This window comes from Peromyscus californicus, unplaced genomic scaffold (assembly GCF_007827085.1).
Source record: "Peromyscus californicus insignis strain IS unplaced genomic scaffold, ASM782708v3 Scaffold_8__1_contigs__length_139910024, whole genome shotgun sequence".
Taxonomy (NCBI): Eukaryota; Metazoa; Chordata; class Mammalia; order Rodentia; family Cricetidae; genus Peromyscus; species Peromyscus californicus.
The window spans coordinates 36,491,731-36,508,134 of record NW_026294606.1 but is presented as its reverse complement, the minus strand read 5'-3'; the positions used below and the strand labels follow the sequence as shown (position 1 = coordinate 36,508,134).

Sequence of the window (16,404 nt, the reverse complement as noted above, 5' to 3'; positions counted from 1 at the left end):
ATCTTACCAGTAATTAGCATTATGAAATTTAAATTATAACATACCTATTGCTATTATTGCATTATGTGTTATAATTCATAGAAAATTTTGAGTGAAGGACAAGATACATTGAAAATAGAAATAGCTATTTTGGTAAGGACACTCATTTTTAAAGTCTAGTGTTTCATATGCTCTATGTACATAAGTAAATATATGAACTTTTGCATAGTCACCACACAGAATAATATTTTATGTGTAATTTAAATCCAAGCTTTTATAATTTCAGAAGCAGCTAAGAATAAAATTTTATTTATTTATTTATTTATTTATTTATTTATTTATTTATTTATTTATTTATTTATTTGGTTTTTCAAGACAGGATTTCTCTGTGTAGCTTTGTGCCTTTCCTGGAACTCACTTGGTAGCCCAGGCTGGCCTCGAACTCACAGAGATCCGCCTGCCTCTGCCTCCCGAGTGCTGGGATTAAAGGCGCGCGCCACCACCGCCCAGCCAAGAATAAAATTTTATGTCTTTATATACATGCATAAGAGTTAGTGAGATCAGTGACTAATCACCATTAGACCTTTTATTATCTGATTGTCAATTTGTCAAATAATACATTTTCTAATTGAAATTTCACATTAGAATCCTTTCTGGAAGAGTGTAAATCCCAAGACACTCTGAAAGCAAACTAATTATGTAAACAATGAACTAAACTCACTGTGGGTATCATTTTGCATCCTCGTTTGTATAGATGATTATGAAGAAACGATAAGTACTCAAATATGAGAGCAACAAAAATACCCAGCTATTTTGGGAGGGATAAATATTCATGTGTTATAGAATTTTTTTAAGCACCCCAAGGCTTTACAGACCAAGAATAGTTCTGGAGTGTCAACTTCCGTCTGTCTGCTCAGAGTTTTTTCCTTTGACTACACATATTCCTTTAGTTGAGACAAACCCTACTCATATCTTTACACAAGAAATCTTAGACCTGTTTGGTATCATTCTTCGCAGGGAAGATGCAAAAGGAAACCAAGAGATTGATTAATCATGTGACGATATTAGCATTTTTATTATCCAAGGGCCAGAACAACAGTGGAACAACCCCTAAATTACAGCTGGGAGTAAGCCCAACAAAGAAAGTGAAAGACCTAGAACTGTACCATAAAAGTTTTAAAGCACTGAAGGCAAAACTAAAGAAGACACTTTACCGTGATTGACAGATTGGTCTTGTGAAAATGGCTACAGGGCCAAAAAAAAAAAAAAAAGAACCCAGCTTGAATGTTCAGTGCTATTCTCCCCAAAATTCCAATTATGTTCTTAAAGGGAAGAGGGCCTGAGAAATAGGGAGATGAGACTGGAGTGTTCAGTGGGAGAGTGAATGAGTTCTATATTTAATAATAAATATTTACAGAAATATTGTAATGAAGCATATTATCAAAAATGAAATAATTTTAAAATCAATAAAAAGATGTATGGATAGGAAGAGAATGGAAATAGGCATGATTCCATTATTAATTAGGGACAATTTTTCCTCATAGGCTCATGTGCCTAAATTTATCATGCTTCCTTTTGGGTTACAGAACTATAAGAAATGGAAGAGCTTCAAAATCTTCACCAAGAATTTTTAATCTTAATTTCTGTTAGCTCTCTCTGGGATAAAGACTTTGAACAACTAAGTAATTAAGGGCAGAAACAATACAAAGGGACAACAAGAAAAGGAGGAAGAACGCCGGGCGGTGGTGGCGCACACCTTTAATCCCAGCACTCGGGAGGCAGAGGCAGGCGGATCTCTGTGAGTTCCAGGCCAGCCTGGTCTACAGCGCGAGATCCAGGAAAGTCGCAAAGCTACACAGAGAAACCCTGTCTCGAAAAACCAAAAAAAAAAAGGAGGAAGAAAAGAGAGAGGTAGTGAGAGAAAAAGTCAATGAAATAGATAAAAATGCAAAGAAAACAGGAATATTGAAGAGGAGGGGAGAGTAGACAAGCAAAAGGGGAGGGGAAGGTGTTGCTTGAGTTTTCCTGCCTGGCCCACAGTCAGGACAAATCTCTCTCACCTGCCAGTCCCACAGCTGCTCAAACCCGACCAAGTAAATACAGAGAGTTTTCCTGCCTGGCCCACAGTCAGGACAAATCTCTCTCACCTGCCAGTCCCACAGCCACTCAAACCCGACCAAGTAAATACAGAGACTTATATTGGTTACAAACTGTATGGCCGTGACAGGCTTCTTGCTAACTGTTCTTACAGCTTAAATTAATCCATTTCCATTAATCTATACCTTGCCACATGGCTCGTGGCTTACCGGCATCTTCACATGCTGTTTCTCATCGTGGCACCTGGCAGTGTCTCTCTGACTCAGCTTTCCACTTCCCAGCTTTATTCTCCTCCTTGTCCCACCTACACTTCCTGCCTAGCCAATGGCCAATCAGTGTTTTATTTATTGACTAATTAGCAACACATTTGCCATACAGAACATCCCACAGCAGGAAGGGGATGTAATGGGAGAAGAAGAAGCATCCAGTAACTGACTGTGTATTAAACTAAATTTGTGCATCCAATAATTGTCTTATGAAGTAGATGGAGGAGTGTGAGTCTGACATTGTTAAAGATTCTAGGGGGAGGCTGAGCTTTCTGTTGCCATTGCATGAAGCTCATCCTGGTGTATAAAGAAGAGTCAATGTTGGCAATTAAGTAATATGTGCTCCTTAATGGTGATTTCTTACCAAAGTTTCATCCAAGGTTAAGATGTTTACTTCTGAAACTGAGGGTGCTTTCTAATGTGAGCGTGCAGTGAGGGTGTACATAGCAAAGCTTTATTTGTGTTTGAAGATGAGTTGCTATAGTCACACCAACCATGAATTCTTCTAATGTGTCTCTATATCACTAGACATTTTGAGTAAGACACCCTAACACCACCATTAAGAATCATGTTCCTTACACTCACTAGAGATGGACAGTGAGAGAACTAGACTGTTTTCTGCAATTCCAGTAGACCATCATGTATATGAATCTCTAGGGGGATTGTTCATTCAGGAATTAGATACTAAGTTTCCATAAAGTAAGTATTATAGACAGATAAATACACAAAAATAACACATTAAAATATATAATGATATAGACAACACTCTTAGATTAAAAAATGACTCTTCACTTACAGTACTCTTATCAAAGTCATCAAGATAACATGGATATATTATTTCTTATGGTTACAAATACCATAGTAGAGATATTCAAATATTTGTTCAAATGAAATGTGGGCAGACAAGTTTTAACCTGCTGGGCATTTATTCTACAATGTAAGAAAGCTGGAATCCAACTGCCAGTCCAATATTAGACAGTGAAGACACTTCACATAATATTGTTTGGTACAGAAAAATACTCAAGATGACTCCACATGGCCCTGAATTACAATGGAGTTTGCATGTGAAGGGGCAATATGTCTTTCCTGATACCATAGGCTAAGAAGTAAAAAGTCCAGTGACAGGAATGGTAATTCTTTAGTAGTTGTTGTTTAGTGAAGTACCATAGATATATGACACTAAAGGCTATTGGCAATATTCTTGATAATGGCAAGACTGTATTCATGAAGACACTGACACTTAAGTCATGTAACATGGAGAAATTAAAGTGGTACAGACCTGGAAGCTTTATCACTACTGAATAAACTCCATTGTGCTAGATCATGCCATGAACAGTGCCAAAGAAGAAAAATAGCCATCAATTTGACCCAGTCATGAAACATGCGAGCAACAATGACTGGCTGGTAAGACATAACCAATGGTGTAATAGTGGCAGGCATATCATGGGAGTAATCAGCTACTTTCTGGTTAGCTTTAAAGTCCACTCTTCGAGAGGAAGCCTGTACCTGGCACCATTATTGGACTAGGAATATATAGCTAGACAGTTCACTGACCATAGTTGAGTACCTATTCTTATTTTTCTCCTAAATGGACAAAGTATTGAAAAGATACCTAGTAACTTATCATTATATTCCTAGACAAGTGCATTGCTCAGCTATCATCTGAGAAACTTCTGTTTGTAGCAGATGTTGATTAATAAATAGACCTACATTGACAAAGTTAAACAATATAAGAGACTGCAGAATGCTTAGCATGAAATTGGACATATATACTCCCTTTCTTCCTAGACTCAAGGATCACTAATGAAGTGGTTGTGGAAAGAATGTAAGAGCCACAGGACAGGAATGTCTATAACGAAAGTAGTATTTGTGGCAGTATGCATGAGACTTGTATTTGCCCAAGCCAGATAAAATCCTAATCTGGAAAGGAGACTTTGACAGGAAGTTGCACCCCTATCCAAAGACCATTTTCACTGATAGCTGATGAGAGATGACAGACAGAAAGACAGACAGACAGAAACAGAGACAGGGACAGACAGAGGGGCAAAGACAGAGAGAGAGAGAGAGAGAGAGAGAGAGAGAGAGAGAGAGAGAGAGAGAGAGAGCCAGAGTCAATTTTCTCTAAAAGTTCAGACCATAGGAAGATGATCACGCTCAAATAAAAGTCCATACAACCAAGAATATTTTGCAGCACAAATTAGTGTTGATACATTTAACAACAGCCAAGAAAGGAAACAAATGTGGCAAAGATGGGTGAGCACGATGGAGGGTAGATCTCAGGAGAATTGGGGAGATAGAGGAAATTCATCAAAATATGTATAAACTTCTCAAATAACAAATAAAATATTTTTAAGTAAAAAAGGGAGATTAACAAAGAAGAAGGAGAGAGCTAGGATTGGAGGACAAAAGAGGTTAACAGAGTCATTGTGATCAAAATACAAAATGTTGAAATGAAACCTATTATTATCATCATCGGTATATGCTAACAAAAATTTTAAAGGGGTAGATTTGGGAAAAACATAAATTGCTCTAAGTATACCTTAATTCATGACTACATCCTAATACCTAAATCATCTAGACTACAGGCAACTGTGGATGGATAAGTACAGAGACATAAAGATGAATAAGCTTGAACTTACCTTAAGTGTGGACGATGATCCCCTCCTGAAAGAGCACATTGTGTTCAGTTCTGTCCTAAGCAGAGGAATGCTACATCAGGGTGTTCAGTGGAACATCTGCTGTATAACCTTTTGTAAACTTTTCCCTGAGGACTGAAATATTAGGCAATCATTTGCTTTCCCAGAAATATATCAGTGGGGAAGAAGTTGCTCACCCAACTCCAGGCCCTTTCAGAAAGCATTCATTAAAGTTACCCTGCTCCTTTACAAAGGGCTAACCAAAAGCCAAAAGTAGATAACTCACTGTGGCATAGATGACCAATATGTAGCAAGGTTGGTAAAGCCATAGCAAAGCATCAGCTATAGCAAACAGCTAGTGAAAAAAATGGATTATAGGTTATGAAAAGTAGATATTGATAACCATCTATTATAACTGAGATTTTGCTTTAGAACAGTGGTTCTCAAAGTGTGGGTCATGACCCTTTTTGGAGGTGTTGAATGATCCTTTCACTGGTTTGCCTAAGACCATTGGAAAATATAGATATTCACATTAAGATTCATAATAGTAGCACAATTATAGTTATGAAGTATCAATGAAAATAATGTTATGGTTGAGGTGGTCACCACAGCATGGGGAACTGTATTAAAATGTCATAGCCTTAGGAAGATTGAGAATCACTGCTCTAAAGGAAAACATTGAAATGAGAATGAGACATGTTCATGATGTACTGAACAGTTATGAGGATTTTGTTTAGCATCTACATAGATGAAAATTTCAGATGCAATTCTACACTTTCATGAAGTAGTCAATAAAATAGCATGCTGACCCTTTCTAAAGCTGCCATTATCTAAAGCTAACCTCTAAGGGTCTTAATAATTAAGCAATGTATTAGGAGAAAACTGACAACTTACCAGCTAAAGACAGCTGTTAAAAGAATGAGTAAGATTTTTACACAGGCATGGGGAAAAGCATTCCTAACAGTTATAAGTTTATTGAATGAAATGCCACTGCCTGCCCTATGTTCCCTCATTAGGACTTAGTGGACAAGCAAGGTTTCTAGATCTTCTTACACCATTCAGGCTGTTGTCACTATAGATAGGCACTTGTGGGAAGGAACTGAGTGGACCCAGTTGCTGAAAGACATTTCATGGTCTTATTTCATGATCTGGAAAAATCAGACTGGAGTTGAACTGGAATCTTCCTCCATACTACTTGTTTCTCAGTTCCAAAGACACTAAGGGATCTGCCTGGGGAGAACTGACACCAGTGAGAGAATTCAATTATATGCTAATGCCAGGGGGGAGCACAGAAAGGCATGTCCACCACAACCACTGTGACACAGCAGTTCTGATTACAGGAGTAATGGCTAGTTAAACTGCTACAAAAAAAAATGATGGGTGCTGTGACGTACTGGCTCAATATTGAGTAAAAAAAAAACACATACATATATCACCCTCTCAAAGAGGCTTGAAATTTGTAAACCTTTACTGAAAGAATGCAAGAGTATGAGAAAGGAGAAGATGTGATAGCATACAAAAATTTATACCTGGACTGATATGTCGTTAATGATCATGTAGTCAACTTGGCCTTGGAGAGCTCTACATTGACTTGGACACTAGCTATGCCCTACAAATAGCAGACACACAGAGAAACAACAATTCTGTGATGACAGTGATAACACTACTAACATTTCCAGAAGCAGGAGGGTCATTGGAAAAATACCCAGCATTATAAAACTTGTTTCCTTCCTGTTACAGCTGTGAGTGGCCTTGCAGCAATCTGCTAGAGTACATAGGAGGTAGAAAGCAAACAGAGATTAGAACTCCAGGGCAGCAGCCTTCTCCAGTGGCCCACTTACTGTGGTAGAACTTCTCTGAGATGCAGCTGTCATTGACTCAACCATGCTTCTGTAAGTAAGCTCTCACTCATGCTCTGAATAAATCTGATCAGTCTGTGAGTTCTCTGAGGTTATGAGATGGAATCCTTTTGGTAGAGTCCTGTCTCAGACATCTTGTGTTAACAGACTTGTCTATTTGGCTATGAGATGGAATCCTTTTGGTAGAGTCCTGTCTCAGACGTCTTGTGTTAACAGACATGTATATTTGTTCAAGTAACACAGGACCAAGCTTAGGAGAAATTTTACAGTCTAGGAGGAATCTTCATGGGGTTATAGGAGACACTGTTTACAGAGGTTCACAACATGGGGACCCTTTTCTTTATGTCAAGGGCAATAATTAACTTGTATTCCTTATCTTACTTGAAGTGATGAAGGAAATGGGATGGGTAAAGCCAGATGTAGTAGTCTGTAATCTCTGTGCTGGGATAGCAGAGGCAGATTGGTCTCGAATCTGGCTGACCAGTCAACATAGTCTACTTAGGGAGTTCCAGGAGAGTGAGATTTCATCTCAGCAATTATAAAATGAAAGTGTGGCTGATATTTAAAAATAACCCCTGAAGTTGTTCTTTGCCTTATATACATACTTGTACTCATGTGAATGCACACATAAATGCCCATATACTCTAAAGCATTCTAATGGTTAGAGAAAGGCATTCTAATGGTTAGAAACCATGGATGATGCTTAAAAACCTTCAATTGCCATGACAGTTTCTAGAAAAAAAAAAAACTATAGTTCAAAGGTTGATTTTGCTGAGATTCAGAAATGGTAATTTACTGGGAACACAAGAGTCAGTATGTTCAAATTGTCACAACTCAGAAAGAAGGAAAGGTTTTCTTGTTTCTTGCATGTTAAACATGAGTTTGACCTCTTGAATTAACCTTTAAAACTTTCAGTGCTGAGGCCTAGAATAGACAAAGATAGCAGATGCATTTCTTACATCCTTGACTAATCGGGAGTTATGAAGTTATTTGAATGGCAACAATATATTTATTAACAGTTGCTGGTATTAAAGTTCTGTAGGTGACAAGAACAGCAAAACAGAATTTTACAAAACGTATTTTATGAAATAGAGAACAAAAACATTTTTCTACTTCACTTCAAATTAGATTACGGAAATGCTTCAGGTGAAATTGGATAGTACACTTATACATATATACATATGCATGTATCTAAAGAGAGATAGATAACTATTGAATTTATATTTATATATGAAATACACGTAATTTTATAAAATAATGTCTGAAACCAAAATATTCATGAAAAATGAAAGTCTATAATAGGAGTTTATCTACTAATAGCTTAGCTATTTACCTAAGAAACGCTTAGTAAAATTTCATGTACAAAATGTTTAGATCCACTTACTTGTGAACATTTGAGTTTAGGTGTTCTTTAGGCATAAATCTTTAACATTGGCCTCGTATATCCTGAGCACATATTCAATGCATCATCAAAATTATTTAGACTACTGAGAGTCACATTTCTTTTTTTACAAATTATTTATGGGTAGTGTCAAAAAATGTAAAAAGTGATATTAACTTGGATTCTATATCTAGATTCTTTTTTGTTAAGAGTGTAACTGTTGGTATGTTATAGATTTATCACTATCTGTTTAATGATTCAGCAAATTAGGGAGGAATTCAACAGTCGTCATTGTCAAAAATATAAAGCTAATATTTTTACAGAACAAGAAACATAGATAAAATGAAGATTCCTAGGACTTCCGTACTCATGTGATCAAAGATAAAACTCCACATGGGGCAGAGAGTCCAAACAAGGGTTGGGGTAACTTACAACTAGTAAAGGGGTTAGTTACAGGCTCCAGGAGAGGTGAGGTGCAGTCCACCTGGGTACTCTGGAGAACTCTGCTTGGTCTACCATCCAGCATCCAAGATCACTAAGAACCAAGAGAGCTGACACATCTGGATCTCGGGTCTTAAGGCTCCCATCTCAGCCCTGCCTCAGGGGCAGGTCATAGGTAGACGTGACAATTACCACTGGGGGTAGTACTTCCAAGTCAGAGCTGAAACAGCTACCTATTACATAAAGTTCCATGTGGGGCAGAGAGTCCATAGTGTTGGCATTCTGCCTCTCAGCATTGATTAATAGGGCTTAGCAAAAATCACATAACCTTGGAAGACTCTCTTTCATCAGTACAGTTTGATGATATTACATAGGCTCACCCTTCTCATAGGTTATTGTAAAGCTCGACTTCACAGAAAACACAACCTAAGACTTTGGTAAAATAGCATGGCTTTATTGGGAGTTAGTAAATCCAGCATACAGTATGCTTTCATGACTAATGAATTCTCATGACTTTTATTATTAAAAACTAAGTAATCATGTCTTTACTCTTATTGGGTATGAAGATACAACAAACAGATAGTGTACTGTCCTTGACAAATGCAAACACTGCTTGCTGAGTTAGAGACAAAGCCTTGGAGAATAAGACCACTGAAGTTCAGCATAAATTCTCAAAATTAAATCATCCATGGTGAATGATTTGAAAACACTCACTTAGAATTAACTTATGGTCAAATGTTAAAAAACTTCAATGTTGCTTCTGATAGCCAACCAAAATTTTGCTACATCAAATATGTCAATGTAATGTAGTAACAAAATTAATTTTTACCGTATAATATGGTTATTCCTTAATACAGCAGGATATGAGGGAACTGTATCATGGAGGAGACCGGGCAGAGTTTATAAAGGTGCTTTTGTAAGCAAGAAACAGAAATATGGATCTCAACAGAGATTTTGTTTCTGTATATCAGGGACTACTCAGATGCTGTTGGTGTCAAGCCTCCTCCTGTGGGAGAACATGGCCTCTGCATCCATGGATACCAGTGTGTTTAGCAATGGTGAAGTGTCCCTCAAAGACCATTTTGATGATGCTATCATATTGTCCAAGACCATCAGTGAGCTTGCTACAGAAATTCGAAGGCTATTCGTACGTACCTCACTGGTCCCAGGTATCTTTCAACAATAGATGTCCCTAACAGTAGTGGTAGTGCATTACAATCTAACAGAAATCTTCATGAGCTAAAATTCAGGTACTACACCTTCATATGTGAAAGCAAGCATCTGTCTCCAAGAAGCAGGGAAAGAAATTCATGACCTCTTAAAGAATTACAAACAAATGACTTAAAAGAATAAACACTTTTTTAAAAAAAGTTTCTAGAACACCCACTTCCTGATCTTGCTTGTAGGAGGCCAAGTCTACTGCCTTCTTCATTAAGGAAGCACAGTTATTTAATCAAGTGCACAGCCATGAATTAGGTGAATAGAATAGTAGTAAATTAAATTACAATAGATTCAAGATGGGAAAAAAGTCATAGGTTTTTGTAGTTTAAGTTTTCCTGTGTCCACCCGGCTCCTGCGCCCTTGCATTTCCACAGCCCTCAGACCAAAATAAACACATGCAGGCTAATATTATTTAAAACTGCTTGGCCATTAGCTCAGGCCTACCACTATCTAGCTCTTACACTCAGTCCATTTTTGTTAATCTAGATGTTGCCACATATTCTGTGTCTTTACCTGTGTGCCTGTTACATGCTGTTCCCTGGACGGGGCTGGCGTCTGCTGCCTCAGCCTTCCTGTTCCCAGAATTCTCTACTCTGTTTGTCCCGCCTATACTTCCTGCCTGGCTACCGGCCAATTAGCATTTTATTTATACAGAGCGATATCCACAGCAGCTTTTCTAAAACCCATAAGTGCTAGGAAACTTTTTAAAACATTCCTAATGCATTCCTAAAGTTAACGCTTAGACAATAGGGTGGCTGGACAAACAGTTTCTCTCTTCCTAATAACTGTATGTTATGTGATCAAGAACAGTCAAGACCAAGGAAGGAAAAGGCTTGAATGCTCCAATAGACATCCCAAAAAGTGTCTCTCCAATTGCAATAAGTATGCACTCATGCTATCTTTTACTTATAAATTTTTCTTTCATTCCTCTTGTTTCAGAGCACCAATGCCTTCTCGTCAGACATGTTCCTTAATATTGTAAGTACTTGCCCTACTTCAGATAGTTTTTCTTAAAAAAAAAAAAAAAAAAGCTTGGAGCCAATGATTGCACTACAATTAGATGAGAAACCACCATGAGCCAAATTTCTAATAGTATACCTCCAGAAGAAAGGAAATATCAGTCAGGAATAGTAGAACAAGAGTAGGACCATGTAGGGAATCTCTGATTTATAATAGATGCAGAGAAATCTCAGGTTTTTGGTAAAATTATCTTCCTACAATCTTATATTAAATTATATATATATATATATATATATATATATATATATATATATATATAGAGAGAGAGAGAGAGAGAGAGAGAGAGAGAGAGAGAGAGAGGTCTAAGATGTGTCCAAGGTGAAGAACTCTGCTGTTCTTTTTTGGAGGCAGTCCCCTCTGCCATTTTTATTGAGTATACTGCAGATATTCCATGAGATGAGAATTTCATTGTTATGTATTACATTCCATGGATTGAAAGAGCTAGCATAAATTGAAACCTTATCAGGTATTGATGGATTAGCTTTTTAGAAGCCCCCTAATGCTAGGAGAATATATATATATATTTCTTTTAATAGAGTTTATTCAACCGGAGGACTGGTTTAGAAGTAGGCATAGTTTTTGTGAGTTACTATGTGTATCTCCTTGTTGTATCTAGCAGAAACTGTTTCTTAGAGTGGCCCTACACCTCTAACTCATGATCTTTCTTTTTCCTTTTCAACATAAATCACTTAGTCTTAAGGAGAGGGCCACAAAGTGCCCCTCCTAACCAAGAAACTATTTGAAATTGATGCCTGATGGGAAAGGAAGAATCTGATTTCCCTGATGGAGTGTAATGGGGTAAATCAACCACACTGCAGGAGAGGCCTCAAACCAGAAGTGGTTGACCAACACAAAACAGACTCTATGTTGTTGAGTTTGGGGTGTTTGGGAGGAATATTGTTTTGATATTTTTCATCTTATTTTTGTTTCTTTTTATTTCTACTCTTTTGTTTTGTTTTTTATTTTGTTTCAAAGAGACAAAAAAAAGAGCAAACCAGAGCTAAGTGGGTATGGAGGTAGGGGGGATTTATAATTATTTGAGAGTGGGTAAAGAATATGATCAAATTATGTTATATTAAAAAAGTTAGTAATAAAAGGGGAAAAAGAAGTAAGTAGTTTATCTTTGCTTGATGGTTGTGTTTTATTTGTACAAGGACATTTAGTTATTTAGTTCAATGATGAGAAAATAAATTAGACCTCAATCCAACAAATGGCAAGCAGAAAATATATCTCAACATTTGTAATAAAAGTCACTCATTGGAGCCAATAAATTTATTTTTACTCACATGTTTTTCTTTCAGTTTGTGTTTCTAGATTTTACAGCCATTAACTGCCTATACTTCCTAGTGATCCATTAAACTTTCACAAAATATCTGATTATTATTTTAAATAATATATTGAAAAATAGCATAGTTAAATAAAAGTTTTAATATACATACTAAATCATATTTTTGTATTTTAATTTATTCTTGTTTAGTCGTTTTTAAAATACTAGACCTGATAACTATTATATCAACAGTAACACAATTCCACTCAGTATTTATGATTAACTTTGCCAGATATAATTAAATATATTCAGCATCAATAGAAAGAATTGTCTAATTTAACAATATCTTGTTAAAGGAAACATCAGTTTTGAGTAACAAAAAAACAGGAGAGTAATGAGTTTTAACTCAAATCCCAGAGTAAAATGAGCTTTAAAATATTAATTATTTTGTTATTTAAAGGACCTCACTTCAAAACATAAATATTGAGAAGCATGGGGATACACAGGAACCATGAGAAAGGAAGTGATTCAGAGGCTAGACACTTAGATGAAAAGAAACTGAAATTTTGTATCTAAAGAGAAAAGAGTAGGTAAAATAGGCATTTTCTTCCTTAATTTCAGGTTTATTTAACACTCACATTTAAAATTACACATTTATTAAATGCATTCATATTCTGATCATGGATCATTGACTGAACTACAACTAACTCAGTTTCTATTTTAACATATACAGACACTAGGATTACTCAAAGACCAAGAATTCATGTTCAAGACATTGAACAGCTGCCATACTTTTTCACTCAACACCCCAGAAACAAAAGAGGAAGCCAGAAAGATCTCAGTGAGTCCTCAGTCCACGGTTTTATCCTAAGGAGCTCAAGTAGTATACTGGATCAGCTGTTCTGTAGGTCATTATGAGCACTATATATGTGTTATAATCACCCCTACAAGGAAATGCTGAAAGAGTAAGCAATGATACAAAATCATATTACATAGTTGATGAATTATAAGAAAATAAAGTTTTAATAATGAAACAATTTTGTAGCTGAGTTATAAATTGTCCATTTACATAACCCTAGTTTAGCAATATCTGGCTACCAATTTTATTTACTATTCTGTAGGAGATTGACCTGAATTGGGTATCTGTGTTTATATATACATTCATGTATATCCATAAGAATGAAAATGTAGTTATATTTATTGTATATTACTAATGCTACCTTATTGGCAATATTTTATACTACTGACCATTAAATCAGCTCCTCTTAATTCTCAAGAATCTCCTGATTCCATGTTTGCATCTTACGAATGTGTTATTACTCTCTGTTTTATGGACTTTTCCTATGGCTTTACTGAAAGGACTCAAACATGAGGATCACGCAAGTACTATTTAATGTTCCTCCAAATGAAACCATGTCCTCAAAAATGTTGGAAAGATCATCTTATTATGGCAGCTATAACTTATAATTGATATGATCATTCCCATATGACCTTTGCCATAACTTATCATGAACTGATTTGGTTTGAACATTATGTGGAAGTAATAATGAGAAGTGAAGGTAGAGGAAGGAGTAGTATTTTAATGACGTTCTTCCCTGGCATTGGTAGACACTTCATAAACTGTTACATTGACTTCACTCCAGTGTCCTCACAAAATGGAATATTATCACACTAGCTGAGAAATAAGAAGTGAAGATGTGGGAGGTTAATGCAGAATTTTAACCACCAGCATGCCCAGTAACATTGGGAGTCTGTAGTTCCTCTAAGTCAAGCATTCACTGCTCCCAGGATTTGTCACCATTTGGTATGGTCTTTTCCTTCATATCTTTATATGTTTTCCTTCACAAAGTTTGTGTCATACCTTTCTAGACTTTATATTTATTACCACAGAATTGCTTACAGATATCAACACAGCAAGTATTTGAAATCACAGCTGGGCTTCATGTATGATCCTGGCAGAGGGCACACACTGGGAAGTCAAACTCCATTGAGGTTTCCACTGATGCTAGTAATAAAGGCAACACTGTGCCATTGATCTTCATCTGCTCATGCTGACAGATGGACTGCTCTGCTAGAGGCAAGGACAGAGAGTGAAGTAGACTGAAGAAAGCACATTCATGTACAACATGATTTCTTTATTAAATCTTTGTTTTCATATCCCCTAAAACCTAACCATCTTAGTTGAGTGTAATTGTGAACCATCTCCTTATTATTACAAATCTGACTGAAAATGATTTGAGCCATATGCCACTGACATTCGTCACAGTTATCTTTCTGAATCAGGTCTTTTGGGTACCTACCAAATCCCAACAAAGTTTTGATTTCTTCTGGACACAATACTATAGGCAAGACCTAAAGTGGGTTCAAATGGTACAATTTCAGTAGGAAAATAAAATAAAAACAACATAATATTTTATTAGGGAAAAAGTTACTATTTAAGATAATGTATTATTTAGCAAAATATAGATGAATTTGTTGAAATTCACAGTTCTACATAATTTTCATCTACAAAATTTATTCTATATATCCACAAAATTACAAACGTACATTTTAGTTATGATTTTCTGATTAAAATAAAAATGCAATGCATCACAACCAACTTCATTTATGTCAATATGATTGCTTACTTACTATTGCATAGCTTGAAGACTTTCTGAAACTGATACTCAGCATATTACATGCCTGGAACAACCCTCTACACCACTTACTAGAGGAACTCAGTGCTATGCCAGGAGCCCCTGATGATAATCTATCGAGAGTTGAAGATATTGAGGTAAAACACAAAGAGCTTCAGGAGAGCATCATGAGGATAGTCAGCAGGGTGAGCAGTCTTCTTACTTTTCTCCTTGAATGATGTGACATATGTGGAGAACGATAGCATTTGAAACACTTCACTCTGCAAGAACACAGTTTATACACAAAGTCTTATCTGTAGCCTGGCCACTAATTGATAGAGCTCTTCCTCATAGTCACCAAGGCAGTACCTTTCCTGGCAAAGTGAGTTGTTCTCAACTATCTACCATTCCTGGCCTCTGTGCATCTAAAGTGAGAAAGATGATACAACCAGTCCTTCAGTTGTGCCTTGCACAAACACAAGTGTCATTTTTTGATCCTCTATGTAACTTTTCACAAAAGAATATGCATTGTCTAGAATCAGTTTCATCTGAGAAAATATATACTTGAGTCTTTCTTCTAGTTTTCAGATGACCAGAAGGATACATGGTATCCAGGCTTTGACACATGAAAATTCACAATTCTGACTCTGGATTTATGTTGATGACAAGACTTAAAAGGGAAAAGGACAATCCAACACAAACAGTAATAATGTGACTATTAATTTTGTCATTAGGTTCATCCTGAAATGGAAGGAAATGAAGAGTACCCTGTCTGGTCAGAGCTTGCATCCTTACAATCAGTGGAGGAAAAATCACGTTTTTTTGCTCTTTATAAATTGTCCTACTGCCTTCGTGTTGACACAGATAAGGTTAACACTTATCTCAGACTCTTGAGGTGTGTACATGTTCATGGTGACATCTGCTACAACTTAGAGGACTGATACTCTTTAATGATCCATTTTTAATGATTTTTGCATGTGTGCTTGAGTGTAACATGCCTCAACAAAAACAAAATAGTGCTTTAAATATGTCGATGTATAATGCGACAGTTATTAATATCTTTCATTCATTTAGTACTAAACACATCAGTAGCATGGACCCCCTCCTAACAGAAAGAATAGATGTTTGATTAGCAAATGATGAAATTGGCTTCTTCCTATTTTCACTCAGTCAATCCTCAAAAATTTCCATTGATGACTTAGAAAATCATATAAAAAAGCAAGACAGATTTTATTTGACAACAATATTTGTTCCTAAAATCATCTCGGAGGTAATAATCTTGGTGATTTTCATGGTCCCTAAACATTATTTGGGAAAAAGTCAGGATCCATCTTGACAAGAGAAAGCAGGCAGCCCCTGTGAAAATCCAATTTCCCAACACTAGCAACACATGGAAGGTTGACTGTACATAGTCAATACCCAGTGGTTTACTGATAACAGCTCATTCCCACCCTCTCTCGCCACCTATCTCCTTTACATACATGGTAAGTTCATGAATTCCAAGTCTCTACCATGGAATTGTACATATAATAGAATTTGAGTTTGTTTTGATATTAGTAACATGACATGAAGAGGTATCAGTGCCTGGGGGGGCAGCCTCCAGCAGCATAGGGCTCAAATGG

At 36.4% G+C, this 16,404-nt stretch overlaps 1 protein-coding gene across 1 annotated transcript; it reads left to right on the top strand.

Moving 5' to 3' along the window:
• Positions 1–9,641: 9,641 nt before the first annotated feature.
• Positions 9,642–15,723, top strand: LOC128103861 (prolactin-7B1-like). The gene is made up of 5 exons (XM_052728505.1): positions 9,642–9,806; positions 10,820–10,858; positions 12,901–13,008; positions 14,809–14,988; positions 15,517–15,723. The coding sequence occupies exons 1-5, from the start codon at positions 9,642–9,644 to the stop codon at positions 15,721–15,723; spliced, it is 699 nt and encodes a 232-aa protein (XP_052584465.1).
• The last annotated feature ends 681 nt before the right edge of the window (positions 15,724–16,404 follow it).

Coding starts and splice junctions, on each gene's coding strand:
- LOC128103861 (XM_052728505.1), top strand. CDS start 9,642: ATGCTGTTGGTGTCAAGCCTCCTCCTGTGGGAGAACATGGCCTCTGCA. Junction 9,807..10,819: donor CAGAAATTCGAAGGCTATTC/GTACGTACCTCA, acceptor CTCTTGTTTCAG/AGCACCAATGCCTTCTCGTC. Junction 13,009..14,808: donor AGGAAGCCAGAAAGATCTCA/GTGAGTCCTCAG, acceptor ACTATTGCATAG/CTTGAAGACTTTCTGAAACT.